Genomic DNA, 16294 nt, shown 5'->3' with positions numbered 1-16294 from the left:
AGCAAGAAACCGAGACGTGGGCATCTTCGGCCCATTCCTGTGGAACACTGCCAACAGAGATTCAGCAGGCATCTTCTGTGCCAAGTTCTAATTTTTATGGTTTTATTGTATGGTTTTTTATGTTTTGTTGCTGTAATCTGCTTTGAAGATTTTAATGGTGTAATTGTATATAAATATTTTCATAAATAAATGAGGCATTCCCAAAGTAAAGGGAGGATTGAACTCTGATTAATAAGAATACACAAAGGCTTGAACCAGGAAGACTCTGGGAAGGGTGCATATAATAATCTCTCTCCACCCTCCGGCCCAGGTCGTTTTATTCACAAAAGAACTTTTTACAGAGTGATTGTAAGAACCAATCAGATTTCTTCTGAGCATTTCAACAAACCCCATGTGGGGACAAAGTTAGATCAAAAGAAATTCTTTTAACTACAAAGACTACTCTGAGCATGCATACATAATCTGAGAGTAAATAAAAGAGGACTAGAGAAACTCCAGAGATCATAAACGGGAGTAAACAGGAGAGGTTGGAAGGATGGCAAGGAGGAAAGGGATCTTTATCACCTTCCTGTGAAACTATTTCCAGGCCCTAAGATGAACATGCTGAGATTAACATATCAGAAAAGCTACATTGTCAGGGAACTGCAATTGGAGCCAGAAGGAGAGGGAAGGCTCCAGAGGGATTCCGGAGAGCGTCCCGGGAGGGAGAGAAGCAGCACATCTTCTGGGGAAGGAAATCAGCGTAGCACCAGTGGAGGAGGAGGGCAGAAGGGAGAATCGGCAAGGTGGCTCCAAGACTCTTCGCTGGGAACCAGCGGACAGAGCACGGGTCCCCCGGTGCCCACACCCTCCCTGCGCAGAAGGCTTCCGCGCAGGGAAAGTAGGCGGCGACTAGGCGTCAAAGAACTTTTATGCTGGAAGAAGTTCAAGAAACGCCCACTGACGGATTCTGCCAGCGATTGAGACAGCCACGGGTGAGTGGCTGTCCGGACAGGAAAGGTTCACTCAGGCAACCCAGCCAGGTGTTGGCACCGATTTTACGCACAAGCAACCCCTAGAACCATTACATACATCAAAGAAGCTTGCCCACTATCTTTATGGCTCAGGGTGCCTGCCTGGCAAAGCAACTGGGCTGTGTATGTGACTGGTCAAGAAAGAGAAATGAGCAGTAGAGGAAATGGCCAGAGATGCAGAGGGTTGTGGGATTTGATCAGAAATTATTGTCAGTGTATCAAACCCAGTCAACACAATGCATTCATCGTGGACACAATGGCTTGATGCATATTTTATAATTCCTCATAGTAATCCCACCTGACCCCACACTGTGGATATTTGCACTCCTACAAATAAATCTTACTGCTAGTTCCAGAATTGTTTAACTTCTGTGGGATTCCCTTGACTTTCTTGCCAATGGCTACATTTGTTGTTTTTCTTCAAATGCAGTTTTGCAGCCCAGGCCTATGCACACAGAATCATAGAATTGTAGGGACTCTTAAGGGCATCTAGGCCAACCCTCTGCAATGTAGAAATCTTTTACCATTAAATCCCTGCTGGAAGATGCAGCTGTTGTATGCTGTGTTTTAGTTAGCTGGCCACATTTTTGATACCCTTGTGTTGTTCCTTGTATTAGTGAAGAAAGCTGGAAACTGCAAGCTGAAAACAAGTGTTTATTTAGCTGTAACATAGAATACGTTAACCATGAGCAACCTTCCTCGGATTCTGGCTGCTTCGCTCTCTACTCCAGCCAATCCTTGTTCCTTCCAGCCCCCCCACTCAAAGGAGGCTTTTAGTCTTGCAATCACCGTCAAAAAATAAAATTTCATAACAACTTTGGAAGCAATAAACAATTATCAGGAGAGCTCAAAAGCGGACAACGTGACTTTTGACTAGAAAACACTAGATAAAAAAAGTTTAAAGTCGATTGGCATGGAAATTGTTTACCCACATCACGAAGAATGTGCACACAAACTCTCGTGCTCCTGGAACAAATATTCACAATCCTGATAACCAGGAAATAGATGATTAACTTTTGGCATAGGGTTATTGGGATTAAAGCTCTCAACAGGTTGGCCTTGTGGAGTTACATAAGGCAGAAGGTGGGGCCAAATCCAGCCTTGATTCAGTATCTAGAACCCTGTCAAAATGAGACAGTTGTCTGCACTGCGAAAGACTGGTAGTGACCTCCATCATGGACCTGGCCAGCATTGTGACTGTCCTCCTTGTCATCTGCCTGACTTGGCTCCTCGTTTCTGCAGCAGTGAGGAGCCTATCGAGCCATGGGAAGCTCCCCCCCGGACCCATGCCGCTCCCCGTGATTGGAAATTTCCTGCAGATCAAGTCATCAGAAACTTTGAAATCCCTCCTCAGGGTGAGTTGACTGCCTCGGGGAACCAGGGGCAGAAAGCGCAGTCAGTTTTGGTTCTCTGCTTCTCAGTTTTCCAACCTTAAATTCAGTTCTCAGTATTTCTGGAGAAATTTGCAAACTATTTTTTTTAAAAAGAAATCTTCGTGGAAATTTACCAGCGTTTTAGTGCAAATGTCTCCTTATAAACACATTCCCCCTCGCATGCCCTTTTGACTAATGTGCACATTTTTTCAAGTGATTTCCCTGAATATTTCCATTTGCATGCACCCTGTCCTGTGGTGTCTTCATTTGTCATTGTCTGGCTGGAGATCTGCGTTGCAGAACCTGGATCCGTGTGCTTCAGTTTGTGCATGGTTTTGGAAAGTGAAAGGTTGGTAGATTAGCCTTCTAATGAAAGCGGAACCAGATTTCTCCCTTAGCCCTTCTAGGAACAGAGCACCCAGGAGTCAAAGGGAAATTCAAATAGTTGAGATGCACGGAGGCATCAGTTTGCCTCCATCTCTCTCCTCTTCCATCTCCACCCTTTCTCTTGCACAGGAATATCCTCAAAAACCAGTGCTTCCCCAACTAAGCGTCTCTGTGTCTTCTTTGTGGCTTTCTGGATATTCCTGTCTCTCTGCCTCTCACCAAAACACCTTCCTCCATCTCTCTTCTTGTATCCCTGCCTGCCTGCCTGCCTCTAGTTGCGTAGATTAGATGACGGTTGCCCTGTCCGTCCAAAAGCTCTTATGAAGAGAGACACCTTGGATGAAACCTGCCTCCCCTTCTTTTCATACACAAGGGAAGTAGATAGCAAATTTCTCCCACCCGTTTCCAAAGAGGTCTGTGGACAGCCTACAATGACCCATTCATGTTCTAAGATGATGTAAAAGGACACTATAAACTCAATGCTATGTTTGCTTATTTTTTGCAGAGACTGCATTAAATTTAATTTTTTTAAAAAAGGAGAGTTGACACACTTGGTAATCTTTTGCTTCTGTTTTCTTTGGATCCATATGTTCACCCGTTTGCCTGATGCCAGCTTGGTTAAATGACACAAAAAAACCCTGTTAGGACTCACCCACTCTTACCTTTGCGCTGCCCTTTCTTGGCACAGGTCTGTTTTTGAAAGGTCCCTGTTTGAACACTTTCCCTATTTTGCCCTGGTGCTTTCCCCATGAAAGCCCGCTCTTTACTACGGAATCGAGCAAACTGCAATCCTCAAAAAACCCAAATTGCTGTTTGTTCCGATTCAGCGTTAAAGAGCAGGTTTTCCTGGGGAAAGTGGAGGTGCCAAAAGAGCGTTACTGCGAGTAGAAGTAACACTAGTAAATCCACTTGTCTACCTTTGCAAGGTTGTTGTGAGGACCAAATGTTGAGGTGCACTTTCAGCACTCAGCAAGCTAAGCATGATTCTTGCTAACTTCCGAAAGCATTTCTTCTTTTTCTTTTTAAATAACTCAACAGCAATCCTACATCTTTCACAACCCTCCCCTTCTTTTTAAACTTTCCAACCTGTTTTACATCCTGGTAGGCAGCATTTAACTAAACAGCATTTAACTATAAGGCCTGTATAGTTCAAGCTATGGTTTTCCCAGTAGTGATGTACGGAAGTGAGAGCTGGACCATAAGGAAGGCTTGACTGCTGAAGAATTGATGCTTTTGAATTCTGGTGCTGGAGGAGACTCTTGAGAGTCCCATGGACTGCAAGAAGATAAAACCTATCCATTCTTAAGGAAATCAGCCCTGAGTGCTCACTGGAAGGACAGATCCTGAAGCTGAGGCTCCAAGACTTTGGCCATGAGAAGAGAAGACTCCCTGGAAAAGACCCTGATGTTGGGAAAGATGGAGGGCACAAGGAGAAGGGGACGACAGAGGACGAGATGGTGGGACAGTGTTCTCAAAGCTACCAGCATGAGTTTGACCAAACTGCGGGAGGCAGTAGAAGACAGGAGTGCCTGGCGTGCTCTGGTCCACGGGGTCATGAAGAGTCAGACACGACTAAACGACTAAAAAACAACAGGCAGCATTTTGGAGACTCTAAATCTGGATAGAATCCTAGAATTGTAAAGTTGGAAGGGGGACCACCAGGGACATCCAGTCCAACCCCTGGCAATGCAGGGATCTTCTGCCCAACATGGGACTCGAAACCATGTGTGACGAAAACGTTGTGTTTTGCTGGACCGGTTGGATCAATAAGCATTTCTTTCTTTCCCTGCCAGTAAATGGTTAATGAACGGCAGCCTCTGACTGGCCGTGGTTCCAGGAGGGAGCATTTAAAAGGATAGGATTTGAAGAGAGACAGGAGAGTTGAGAGGGTTGGTTGAGGTGGGTTGGAATTGAGGTTGGGAGATGGATTAGGAGATGGGTTGAGCTTGGCTTTAACCATTTGCTCTGCCTTTGAGCAAGAACTGCGCATTACAGTGGAAATTGTTAAGCAACACCCCCCCTTCAATGCTAAGCTATTTTTCCTTGGTGATGAAATACTGGTGTGTCAACATAGGCTTTTTGTTCAGGTGTTGCTGGCATCATATTTCATAAATGTCTCCATTTATTTAAATATTTGTACTCTTACTTTTTTTGTTCAATAGCAGGATCCTCACGGCAGCTCGTTGGAGGTCTTGTTTTCCCCGGCAAAGAGAAATGAATCAGGTGGCGGGAGGATTTTGTTTCCTCCCCTCAAGTAATATTTATCGAATTTTCCACTTTTTTCATATTCACATTTTGTTACATAATTCTATAGCTTAATACATTATAAGAGCATCAACCTCCTTCCGTCCCTTTTTCTGACATCCACACATATTTCTATATTCTTCTCATTTCTATAATCACTTATTTACCTTCTATCTTATTACGGTATTTCACCTTGTTATCGGTAACTCAGTTCCTTATATTTACATTACAAAACATTTCAGTTCAAGCCTGCAAACGTTTTTAGTTATCCTTACCCCTAAACATTTCACCATCTGATTTGCTATAGGAATACCCAATAATTTAGAGGCTTCTAGTTGATTTTTAGGTTTCACATTTAAACACATCATTGACAATTTATTAAAATCAACTTTTAACCCAGCCGCCGGGGGGGGGGGGAGTTCACTGTTTGTGTTTTGGTGGTTGGTGGCGGAGAAAGGGGGTGCCCTCCTCTGCATGCCTTCCGGCTTGTCAAGATCCTTCTTCAACTGTGGTGCCCTAAACTGGACATAGGACTCCAGGTGGGCTCTGAACAAGGTGGAATAAAGCAGTACTATGACTTCCCTTGATCTGGAGACTAAACAGCCAAGGAGGACCACCGGAGAGATACCCTTGAGTCTTGGGTAGTTGATGGCCTTCCCGGGCGTGTTTCCAACAAATATAAGGGGGGTGGAGCCAATAGTAAGCATGCAGTCGGCTACGGAGCTTCACCCACCAAATGACTATGACTTCCCTTGATCTGGATACTAAACCTCTGTGGATAAAACCTAGAATTGCATTTTCAGCCTAGAGTCACGTTTCAGAGCCTTCTGGGTCAGAGGCGTTTCAAAAGACAACATTAAAACCAATTCTGTCCACACACCACAAGAGGGTTTAGTCAGAAATGACACTGAACCTTGCAGAACTGTCCCACGAGCATCTTGACACTTGCAGAGCCAGTCTGTGTGAGACATACCAGTCTCAAAATTTTATCAAAACAGGAATGGAAACTTGCTTTCATGCATTTTGTCCCCTTGCTTGATAAAGTGCATTTTGGTGGAAGGTAGAGGCCCTCTGAGCATGTGCCGAAAGCCTCCTGCCTGGCGTATCTCTCCTTCCCACAAAATAAGAGTCTGAGGGAATTCAGTGAACATATTTTCACACAGAGATGAATGTTCACATATTCATCTGTTGGATCAGACAAAGGCCCAGCCTGATTCCAGCATTTATGCTGTCGGCTTTTGTAAGAGTGCCAATGAACTGTAAGAAAAAGAAGCAGTGGATTAAAGACTGTTCTGTTTTTTAAATTTTAAAAAGTAGCCCTTCGCCTTTCTCCTATGCAGCTGCGCGACAAATATGGCCCAGTGTTCACCGTCTACTTTGGAAATCGCCCGATTGTGGTCCTCTGTGGACATGAAGCTGTGAAGGAGGCCCTGATAGACAAGGCGGAAGAATTTAGTGGAAGGAAAACCAACCCCACGCTGCAAAGGACCTTTGATGGTTATGGTGAGGAGGAACCCAGGGTGGTCCGACTTGCAACGCAGGAGTCTTGTGTCTGCTGTTTCCTGGCTGCTATTCAAACCTTCTCCCCTCTCTCCTCCCCATACCTGCAGGGGTGGTGTTTTCTGAGGGAGAGCGCTGGAAGCAGCTGCGACGCTTCTCACTCACCGTCCTAAGGAATTTTGGCATGGGGAAAAAAACAATTGAGGATCGGATCCGAGAGGAAGCCCAGTTTCTGCTGGAGGAATTTCATAAGACCAAAGGTGAGTAGCCCAAGTGAAGGGCAGGGAAGAGGAGGAGCTCAGTCCCACCAGGCTGGTTCGCCAGAAGCAGCTTAGTCATGCTGGCCACATGACCCGGAAGCTGTACCCCAGCTCCCTCGGCCAGTAAAGCGAGATGAGCAGCGCAACCCCAGAGTCATCCACGACTGGACCTAATGGACAGGGGTCCCTTTACCTGGGGTTGCGGCGCTCATCTCGCTTTACTGGGTGAGGGAGCCGGGGTACAGCTTCTGGGTCATGTGGCGAAGCAAAGCGGCGCACGGAAACGCCGTTTACCTTCCCGCCAAAGTGGTTCCTATTTATCTACTTGCACTTTGACGTGCTTTCGAACTGCTAGGTTGGTAGGAGCAGGGACCGAGCAACGGGAGCTCACCCCGTCATGGGGATTCGAACCGCCGACCTTCTGATCGGCAAGTCCTAGGCTCTGTGGTTTAACCCATAGCGCCACCCGCATCCCTAACATGCATAATACTATTATCCAATAAAAGCAGAGTTAGGAATAGTTCTCTGTAGCAAATATGCAATGAAACATGGTTGGGAGGCCCAGAGCCAAAGCACAAATTGTTTAAAAGGCCTGGGTGAGTGAAAAGGCGTTCACCAGATGCAACAAAAGAGAGACCATAATGATAGCACTGAGCGAGCTCTCTGGGAAGGCTGCTCCATAGCCAGCGAAGGTCTTCCTTCTAGTAGCCTGGTCAGCAGTAGGTATCTTAAGTTCTGGGTAGCGACTGCAGATGATCTTTTGAGAATAGTTTGGGAGAGGACTTTGCAGGTGTTCCACAGTTCCTCACACTTCCCAAGATATCTTGGCCCCTTCAGCACAATGCCTCTTCCTTCTTTTCCTCTGCTCTCGCATTGCAGAGAAGCCTTTCGACCCCACCTTCACCCTCAGCCGCGCCGTCTCCAACGTTATCTGCTCCATCGTCTTTGGCGACCGCTTTGACTACGAAGACAAGGATTTCCAGTCCCTGATGCAGATGATGAATGACAGCTTCCGGGAGATGAGCACCGCCTGGTCTCAGGTACCCAGTCTCAAAGCAGACAGAGCACGAATCCATTTCCCAATCAGACACACTCCTGATATTGTTGGAATGGAGCTCCCACCATCTTAATCATCCCTGAGTGCTGGCCTTGCGGGCTGTGCTCTGTGCCTGATGGGATTTGGAGTCTAACTTCATGTGGAGAGCAGAAGGGCACGAGGCTAGACAAGGGTCTGAAAGCCAGCCGTAGTTTATAACAGCTACGTATCATCTAGTGGGGCCTCCTTGGTTTGCAAGGAAGTCTCCTGACCCTCAGGAGGCATTCCTGGTCAGCTGCCGGTGCATAGCTGTCGACCGTCCCTTATTTGGCGGGACAGTCCCTTCTCCCAGCGCTGTGTCCCGCTGCTGTCCCTTATTGATGATGTCCCTTAAATTTCCCGGGTTTCAAAGGAAGCAGCTCCTCTCCCTCCCTCCCTGCCGGCCAGGGAGGAGGGAGGCTCAAACTGTGTTGCTTGGCTGCCCGGCCCGACCCCCTCCAGCCTCTTCTCACCAGCCTCGGCCCCCAGGAGCCCCTCCCCGCCAGGACTGAGGAGCCTTGAGAGGAGAGCGAGGGCAGCCATAGAGAAAGCAGTTCAGAGAGAGGAGAAGGCGGAGCCACGGGCAGGTGTTCCATGGGCTAACCATAGAGGGGGAAAGGGGAGGAAGGACCGCAAGCGCTTCCCACATAGATTTGTAGTGGTAGACTAGCATAGATGGTCTGACCTGTGGGTTTACTTCAGGCACTATTTCCCCCCCCCCCTTCCTCCCGCCCTGCCTGATGGAACTGAGAGCTACAGATGGAGCACGAGAGAAAAGATACAGAACTGCAGCAGCATCTTCGTAGCTTAGACTTCGTGTTGCGCGAAAAGTGGTGGCTGCTTGTAGTTATTTAATTGCAGTGTTTCATCAGCTGGTGTCTTGAGCAGCAACCTCTGGAAACAAAGGGCCAAAAACTGGCGCTGCTCTCCCAAATTATCTGGTCCCTTTTAACTTCGTATTTCAGCTGGTTGGCTAAAATCCCTTATTTTGGCTGCCGAACCCTTATTTTTGAGGCTGCTGGTCCCTTATTTTCAAATCTGTAAGTTGACAGCTATGTGCCGGTGCCTTTTCTTTCTTCATGCAGTTCTATGACATGTATGCCAGCATTCTGAAGTACTTTCCAGGGCCACACACCAAGATCTATGACATTCTGGAAGACATGAGAGCCTACATTGCCAAGAGAGTGAAGAAGAACAAGGAGACCCTTGACCTCAATGCCCCTCGTGACTTCATTGACTGCTTCCTCATCCAGATGGAAAAGGTAACCTGCTGGCCTATGACATGAGGTGGGATTTCCACAGGGAGCTGTAGGGTTCACACAAGGCTCACTAAGTCGCGCATCACTTAGAAAGAGATGCAATCTCTGGACTGCCACAGGGGCTCTGCAGATTCTGCTGCTTGCTAACACACACCTTGCTAATAATACACTTTGCAAATGCTTCATGATCAGGTGTGCCACCATTTCAGTCACTGGTGAACCTAGAGTGTGCAGGTGATGGTTACAGGTGATGAGTGGTATTGGCTTAGGCATTGCTCCTAACAGACTGTATCCAGCTTCAGCCCGTCCGCTAGAAGTCTGGGAAGGGTTAACCACCAGTAGGGGGAGTCCTGCTGATGCACATCAACTGGGAACTCCTCCGGGGTCACCGCTAGGGGGCGTGCCTTAGGCCCTCACCTCCTCAGGCTTCGGACAGGGCCACGCCCCCCCAGAATCCTTTATCAGACTGCCCTTCAATATGTGGGGCAGGTGATGGCGCTACCTCCCCTCTTCCATCTACAGAGCAATACCAATGCTTAACCGCCAATACCAAGAAAGTTGTGATGATTTGCTACGAAGTAGGCGAAAACCAAGTGGCTGGTGCCAATTTGCCAGGTGGAAAAATTCCTACCAGGCTGCTCAATGGCGACCAACCAAGGTCCATAGCAAAGTCAAAAACCTTATAGGGCGGTAGGGTGGGAAAAGCAGGAACAGGTGGCAGGTGGCAAAGAGGGAGATCCCTGGCCACGTCCTGGTTTAAATAGGGCAGGCCACACCCCCAGAGCCAGCCGATTTGGCTGGCCAGGAGGTGAAGCGGCCGGGAATCGCCCCCAATTGCACGGGGGCTGGGTTCCATCCACCGTGCACGTGGTGGGGCTGTGAAGCCCGCAACTCCAGTTCGCGTGACAGACCTCAGCAACTCAGCATTTTGGCTAATCTACTTTATTTACATATAAACACACACGGAGCACTGCAAAACGGCTCCCTCTTTCTCTGGCATCAGACAGCAAAAAGGAAAAGAACAAAGGACAACAGTCCCACTTCACGGAACACAGGAACACAAACATCCTGTCTCCGTCACTTCCCACTCTGTGGAGTCAAAACATCCACCGTCATGTGATAGACAACAATCCCATGACTGCAATCACAGAGCAGGAATTCTAACATACAGAAGACCTTTTTGGTAGTCACACCCACCCCATGGAAAGCCCTCCTGGAAAACGTCAAAGAGTTCCACAGCTATATAATTTTTCACAGACATCTGGAGGCAGCCCTAGTTTGAGAAGCTTTCACTGGTTGTTGTTGGTTTTCCGTATTTTAGTTGGAAGCCACCCAGAGCGGCCGGGGCAACCCAGTCCGATGTGTGGGGCATAATAAATTTATCACCATTATCATTAATGATCTGATGGGGAGACATGTGTCCAGCTTGCCTAGTTTCTCTTCACCCCCATCAGACAAGTGACGTCATTCTTCCATAAAAGGACTATAACAGAGGCAGCAGCCCTGAAACCACCTCCCCCTCCGTCTCACCCCCACGGGGGAATCCTGATGACATTGGCTTCCTGTTTGTCTTCAGGAGAAAGGCAACCCATCCAGCGAATTCAACACCAAGAACCTAGAACTCACCACACTCAATTTGTTCTTTGCTGGGACGGAGACCGTCAGCTCCACCCTGAGATACGGGTTTCTGTTTCTGATGAAACACCCCGAAGTGCAAGGTAAGGAAGGGAAACAGCACACTGACGCCAGGCTGATTGAAGCCCAACCTAGCCTGCTGGGGGGGTGGGGGGTGAGTAAGTAAGGGGAGATACGAGAGAGGTGTGTAAAGTTAGGCTTGGTGTGGAGAAAGTGGGCAGGAACAGTTCTAACCCAACAGAGCCATCCAGTGAAGCTGAAAGTTGGGAGATAACACAGTGATGAACTATGGAACTCACCGACACAAGATGTTGTGATGTCCACTGGGACAGATTAAAAAGAGGACTAGACCAACCCATGGAGAATAAGACAAACCATGGCTCTTAATCACAATGGCTATGTTGTACTTTCACTGCTGGAGGCAGATATACTTCTGGCCTGACCCGGCAGGGCTTTTTATAAATGCTGTTTTTATTCCCTGTATTTTAATAAACTTGGGGTTTTTAAAGGATTGTTTATTTCCATCTGAGTTGAATTAATTATTGAATTGAATTGAATTTTATTATTACGGTCACAGACCAGTTCTGGCTCACTTACAATATCAGAAAAATCATAAAACGCAGCAGGAATACATTGAATTGCAGTTGGGTATAACAGAGACAATTCATATACAGGGGCAGTTAAAAATATATATTAAATCTTGATCACTAAAATATAACCTAAAATTGTCATTTAAAACCTTAATCATTTTGGTAGTACAGCTTGTTCCCTAAGTTTTATGGTAGTCGCACAGAATTTGGCCCCCTTAGCGTGATCTCTAGGTCCTTGTCCTCTACCAGGAGTTCTAGACACTGAAGTTCGGACCCATTTGGAGATTTTTGTATAACAGGAGTGATAAATAATTTGCTGGGGTAAATCCTCTCCCATTATCTTTTATTGCTGGGTGTTTATTCATCTCGCTCACGTGGCAGAATTAATCATTTATTAAATGGTTACCTTCTCATATGCTTTCAGCTTTTTGTAATTTTTTTTTTACACCTGTCTTGTTTTAATTTGCGCAAGCTGCCTTGAGTCTGGAGAAATAAAGAAACATTTAGCTAGGTTCAAGCTGAAAACTGAACTACGTTTTGGTGCTAGAAATCTTAAGTACAGTCATACCTGGGGTTAGATGGGCTTCAGGTTGAGCATTTTCAAGTTACGCTCCGCAGCAACCCAGAAGTAACGGAGCGTGTTACTTCCGGGTTTCACCGCTCACACATGCGCAGATGCTCGAAATGACTTCACGTGCATTTGCAGAAGCGGGAAAACACAACCCGCGCTTGCGCTGATGCGCCATCGTGTCTGCGAATGGGGCTCCGGAACGGATCCCATTCACATCCAGAGGTACCACTGTAAACGGATAGCTCAGGCAGCGGACTACGAGACTCGGGGTCATGGATTCAAGCCCCATGTTGGGCCAAAGATTCCTGCATTAATGCGGGTTGGGCTAGATGACCCTCGTGGTCCCTATTTTCTGACCCTTCTCTGATCTAAATGCATTGGACAGCAAAAATGCACCAGGAGATTGACCAAGTGATTGGCCAGAACCGTGCCCCAAACATTGAAGACCGGAGCCAGATGCCTTATGTGGACGCTGTCATCCACGAAGTGCAGAGGGTCAGTGACCTCATCCCCATGAACGTGGCCCACTCTGTGATGCGCGACACTGAATTCCGAGGCTACATCATCCCTAAGGTATCAGTTGTGGGGCAGAGGGAATAAAGATGGGATAAGTGACTTTCCCGCCAAATAAGGGATGCTTGACAGCTATGATGGGGACATATCTGCCCTCCAACACCTGGCCTCTATTCCTCACCCTCCAGACATGCCGCTTGAAGCAGCTGGCTCACTCTGCCTAATGACAAGGCTGGACCTCCTCTTGGCTTAAGCTGAACTACAGCCAGAGGTGGAATGCCTCCCTGACCCCAGACGGATGCCCACAGTGATGCTTCTGTAGAGTGGGGGGACGGGGAGCTGTAGATCAACTGACCGTTTGACCAGAAAGCATGAGATTTCTGTGGGTCAGCTACCCACGTGGTGCTTTCGCATTCAGGCAGGGCAGTCTGTAGATGTCACAGGGAGGAGTTGGCTGGTGGTCGAATGTGGCTGGCAATCCACCAGTTGAGAGAAGAGGTGGAGAGCTTCTCTCTCTTGACTTTCCCTGAATCTTTGCAATTCTGATCTCAATATTCTCTCCCTCTTTTTCCTAGGGGACAGAAATCTACCCTGTGCTCCACACTGTCCTGTTCGACCCCAAGAAGTTTAAAAGCCCTTTTGCTTTCAACCCAGAGAACTTCCTGGATGAGAATGGGCGCTTCAAGAAGAGCGACGCTTTCATGCCATTCTCCTCAGGTAGATTAATAATAATAATAATAATAATAATAATAATAATAATTTTATTGTTTATACCCCAACCATCTGGCTGGGTTTCCCCAGCCACTCTGGACTGCTTCCAACAGAATATTAAAATACAATAACCTATTAAACATTTAAAGCTACCCTAAACAGGGCTGCCTTCAGATGTCTTCTAAAAGTCTGGTAGATTTTTTCCTCTTTGACATCTAGTGGGAGGGTGTTCCACTGGGCAGGTGCCACTACCGAGAAGGCCCTCTGCCTGGTTCCCTGTAACTTGGCTTCTCGCAGCAAGGGAACCGCCAGAAGGCCCTCGGCACTGGACCTCAGTGTCCGGGCAGAAAAATGGGGGTGGAGATGCTCCTTCAGGTATACTGGAGCGAGGCCTCCTCTTAAACCAGGCTTCCTCAACCTTGGCCCTCCAGATGTTTTGAGACTACAATTCCCATCATCCCTGAATACTGGTCCTGCTAGCTAGGGATCATCAGAGTTGTAGGCCAAAAACATCTGGAGGGCCGAGATTGAGGAAGCCTGTCTTAAACACTTTTTTTTTGCAAATGAGAACCTTCCCCATCCCCTCCTCCTTCAAGTTGTGAATGTCGGACTTGCGTTCAACCAAGCGACTCTTCCAGAATAGCCCTTCTCCGACGTAATTAACAACCTGAGCCTCTAATAATAAGGCTCCAAGCACGTTCCCCATTCCACAGAGTATCCAACACAGGGAACGAGCTGAGATAGCATGAGCTACATGCTAAGAGTTTTATTACTAAGCTACGCAGACAGAAAAGAAATATATCCTCTCTCTGTGAGAGCAGAGAGCAACCAAAAAACAAAGGGACAGGAAACCAGTAACGTCACATCCATCTCCCGTGAGACTTCCAACAATATGGAATCTCTGGAATGTAAACAGAGTCTTGTGACTCCAAGAACTGCACAGTGGCAACAAAGAGAAACTAACAGAGAACCTGGGTCTCCTACAGAAAACAAACCTTCATTGCACTGTGGCTTTTACTTGGTCATTAGTAGTGTTTACACATACCCTACTTCCTAACACGCACCATCATAAATAAATGTGCAACGGAATGGGGAGATGTTAATAAGAAATATATGGGCAAAATCTGCTGGAAGGAAGTATTGGTTGTAAGTGGGGCTGCCAACTTTGGTCGGTCAAAGTAAGGGACAAGTCTGGGGTTGGGGTGGGGGAGATGATTGGTTCCTTTCCAGCTCTACGATTCTATGAATCTATAAGCCCATTTTACAGACACAGTCTGAAGAAATACTTCCTTTGGCCATCCTAGATCTCCTGTCCCTAAGTTTCACTAGATGACACTCACACAAGGAGATCTGCCAAAACAACAGCAGGGTTTTAGTCCTATAAGAGAGGAAAGCTCCCCTCTCTCCATTCACATGGATTCCAGCTGTTCTATTCATACCCCAAGGACATTGGACTTGACCTAAACCTGGCCTCTGACCCCAAAACCCATGTCTTCCCTCCCTGCTGATTCTTCTCCCTTTCGCCTTGCAGGGAAACGGGTGTGTCTGGGCGAAACGCTGGCCCGAATGGAGCTCTTCCTTTTTTTCACCACCACCCTGCAGAGATTCCGGCTGAAGCCCCTTGTGGACCCCAAGGACATTGACACAACCCCCCAGGAGAGCGGCTTTGCCACCATCCCGCCTTTCTACAAGTTCTGCATCGTCCCGCGTTGAGTGGAGACCAAATCTTTCCTCCCCTGCCACTGTGCTCTTGCACAAGCTGGTCTCTCTGGCTGCTCAGGGAGAGGCGAGAGGTCTTCTTCCCTTTCCTGGCCCTCGCCCAAGGGCTTTTGTAAGGGGCGGCTTCAAGATTTTGCTCTCAAATTAGGCCTCGTTCCTACCTGTGGACTGGGCTTCCTTCGGCTGCATTTATGCCTCTCTGCATTTATCATCCTTCTTTCCCCGTTGCTGCCCTTCCCACCCTCTCCTCTACTGAGCCCAAAGAACTTTGGTGCCTCTTGAATTCCCATCTCCTTGCAATGTGTGTTTAAGCTTTGACCTTACGCCTGAAAAGAAAAGAAAAAAACCTGCAGCATTTGCTTCTGGACTTGTCGGTTGTTATACGCTGGCAGGTCCCAAGAATTGACATGCTAGACCCCCAACCATGGCTCTTGCCCTGTGGCTGTGGACTTTCAAATAAAGCATGATGGAAAGTGGGCATAAAGCCAGGTGTCCCTGTTATGTGGCGTTCACACGAGAAAAGTGAGGCATTCCCATAGTAAAGGAAGGATTGAACTCTGATTAATAAGAATACACATAGAGGCTTGAACCAGCAAGACTCTGGGAAGGGTGCGTATAATAATCTCTCTCTCTCTCCACCTCCTGTCCAAGGTCGTTTTATTCACAAAAGAACTTTTTACAGAGTGTTCGTAAGAACCAATCAGATTTCTTCTGAGCATTTCAACAAACCACACGTGGGGACAAAGTTAGATCAAAAGAAATTCTTTTAACTAGAAAGACTACTCTGAGCATGCATCCATAATCTGAGAGTAAATAAAAGAGGACTAGAGAAACTCCGGAGATCACAAACAGGAGTATATAGGAGAGGATGGAAGGATGGCCAGGAGGACAGCGATCATTATCACCTTCATGTGAGACCTGTTTCCTGGCCCTAAGATTAACATCCTAAGATTAACATATCAGAAAGCTACTTCAAAGAAACTTGCCCACTATCTTTGATAACCCAGGATGCCTGCCTGTCTAAGTGTGTACGTGACTTGTGAAGAAAGAGAAATGGAACAGGGATGCAGAGGTGTGGATTGATCAAGAATCATATCAAAATAGTTTAAACCCAGTCAACGCAATGCTTTCATTGCTGACACACATGGCTTACTCTATATTTGTTATAATTCCTCATAGCAATCCCACCTGATCACTACAAAAAGCAAAGAAAGTACAGCATTTTTCGCTCTATTAGACACACCGGATCATAGGACGCACCTAGTTTTTAGGGGAGGAAAACAAGAAATAAGAAAGCAACGCAAAGCATCCTGAGCTAAGAGGGAGCGCTCCTCCATCTTCGCTCAGGAGGCTCTGCGGGGCTATCCCTGATGCCAGGAGAGCAAGCGGGATCGGTGCGCACCGATCCCACTTGCCCTCCTGGCTTGAGTGAAAGCAAGCCTAC

At 47.2% G+C, this 16294-nt stretch overlaps 1 protein-coding gene across 1 annotated transcript; it reads left to right on the top strand.

Moving 5' to 3' along the window:
* The first annotated feature begins 1872 nt into the window (after window positions 1-1872).
* LOC310684411 (cytochrome P450 2G1-like) lies at window positions 1873-15334 on the top strand. The gene is made up of 9 exons (XM_083455531.1): window positions 1873-2368; window positions 6358-6520; window positions 6628-6777; window positions 7657-7817; window positions 8938-9114; window positions 10688-10829; window positions 12293-12480; window positions 12996-13137; window positions 14663-15334. The coding sequence occupies exons 1-9, from the start codon at window positions 2189-2191 to the stop codon at window positions 14842-14844; spliced, it is 1485 nt and encodes a 494-aa protein (XP_083311657.1). The 5' UTR covers window positions 1873-2188; the 3' UTR covers window positions 14845-15334.
* Window positions 15335-16294: the final 960 nt, after the last annotated feature.

This window comes from Podarcis tiliguerta (genome assembly GCF_965153285.1).
Source record: "Podarcis tiliguerta genome assembly, chromosome: 8".
NCBI classification, from domain to species: domain Eukaryota; kingdom Metazoa; phylum Chordata; class Lepidosauria; order Squamata; family Lacertidae; genus Podarcis; species Podarcis tiliguerta.
This window is presented reverse-complemented; position numbering and strand designations above follow the sequence as displayed.

Coding starts and splice junctions, on each gene's coding strand:
- LOC310684411 (XM_083455531.1), top strand. CDS start 2,189: ATGGACCTGGCCAGCATTGTGACTGTCCTCCTTGTCATCTGCCTGACT. Junction 9,115..10,687: donor TCCTCATCCAGATGGAAAAG/GTAACCTGCTGG, acceptor GTTTGTCTTCAG/GAGAAAGGCAACCCATCCAG. Junction 13,138..14,662: donor TTTCATGCCATTCTCCTCAG/GTAGATTAATAA, acceptor TTCGCCTTGCAG/GGAAACGGGTGTGTCTGGGC.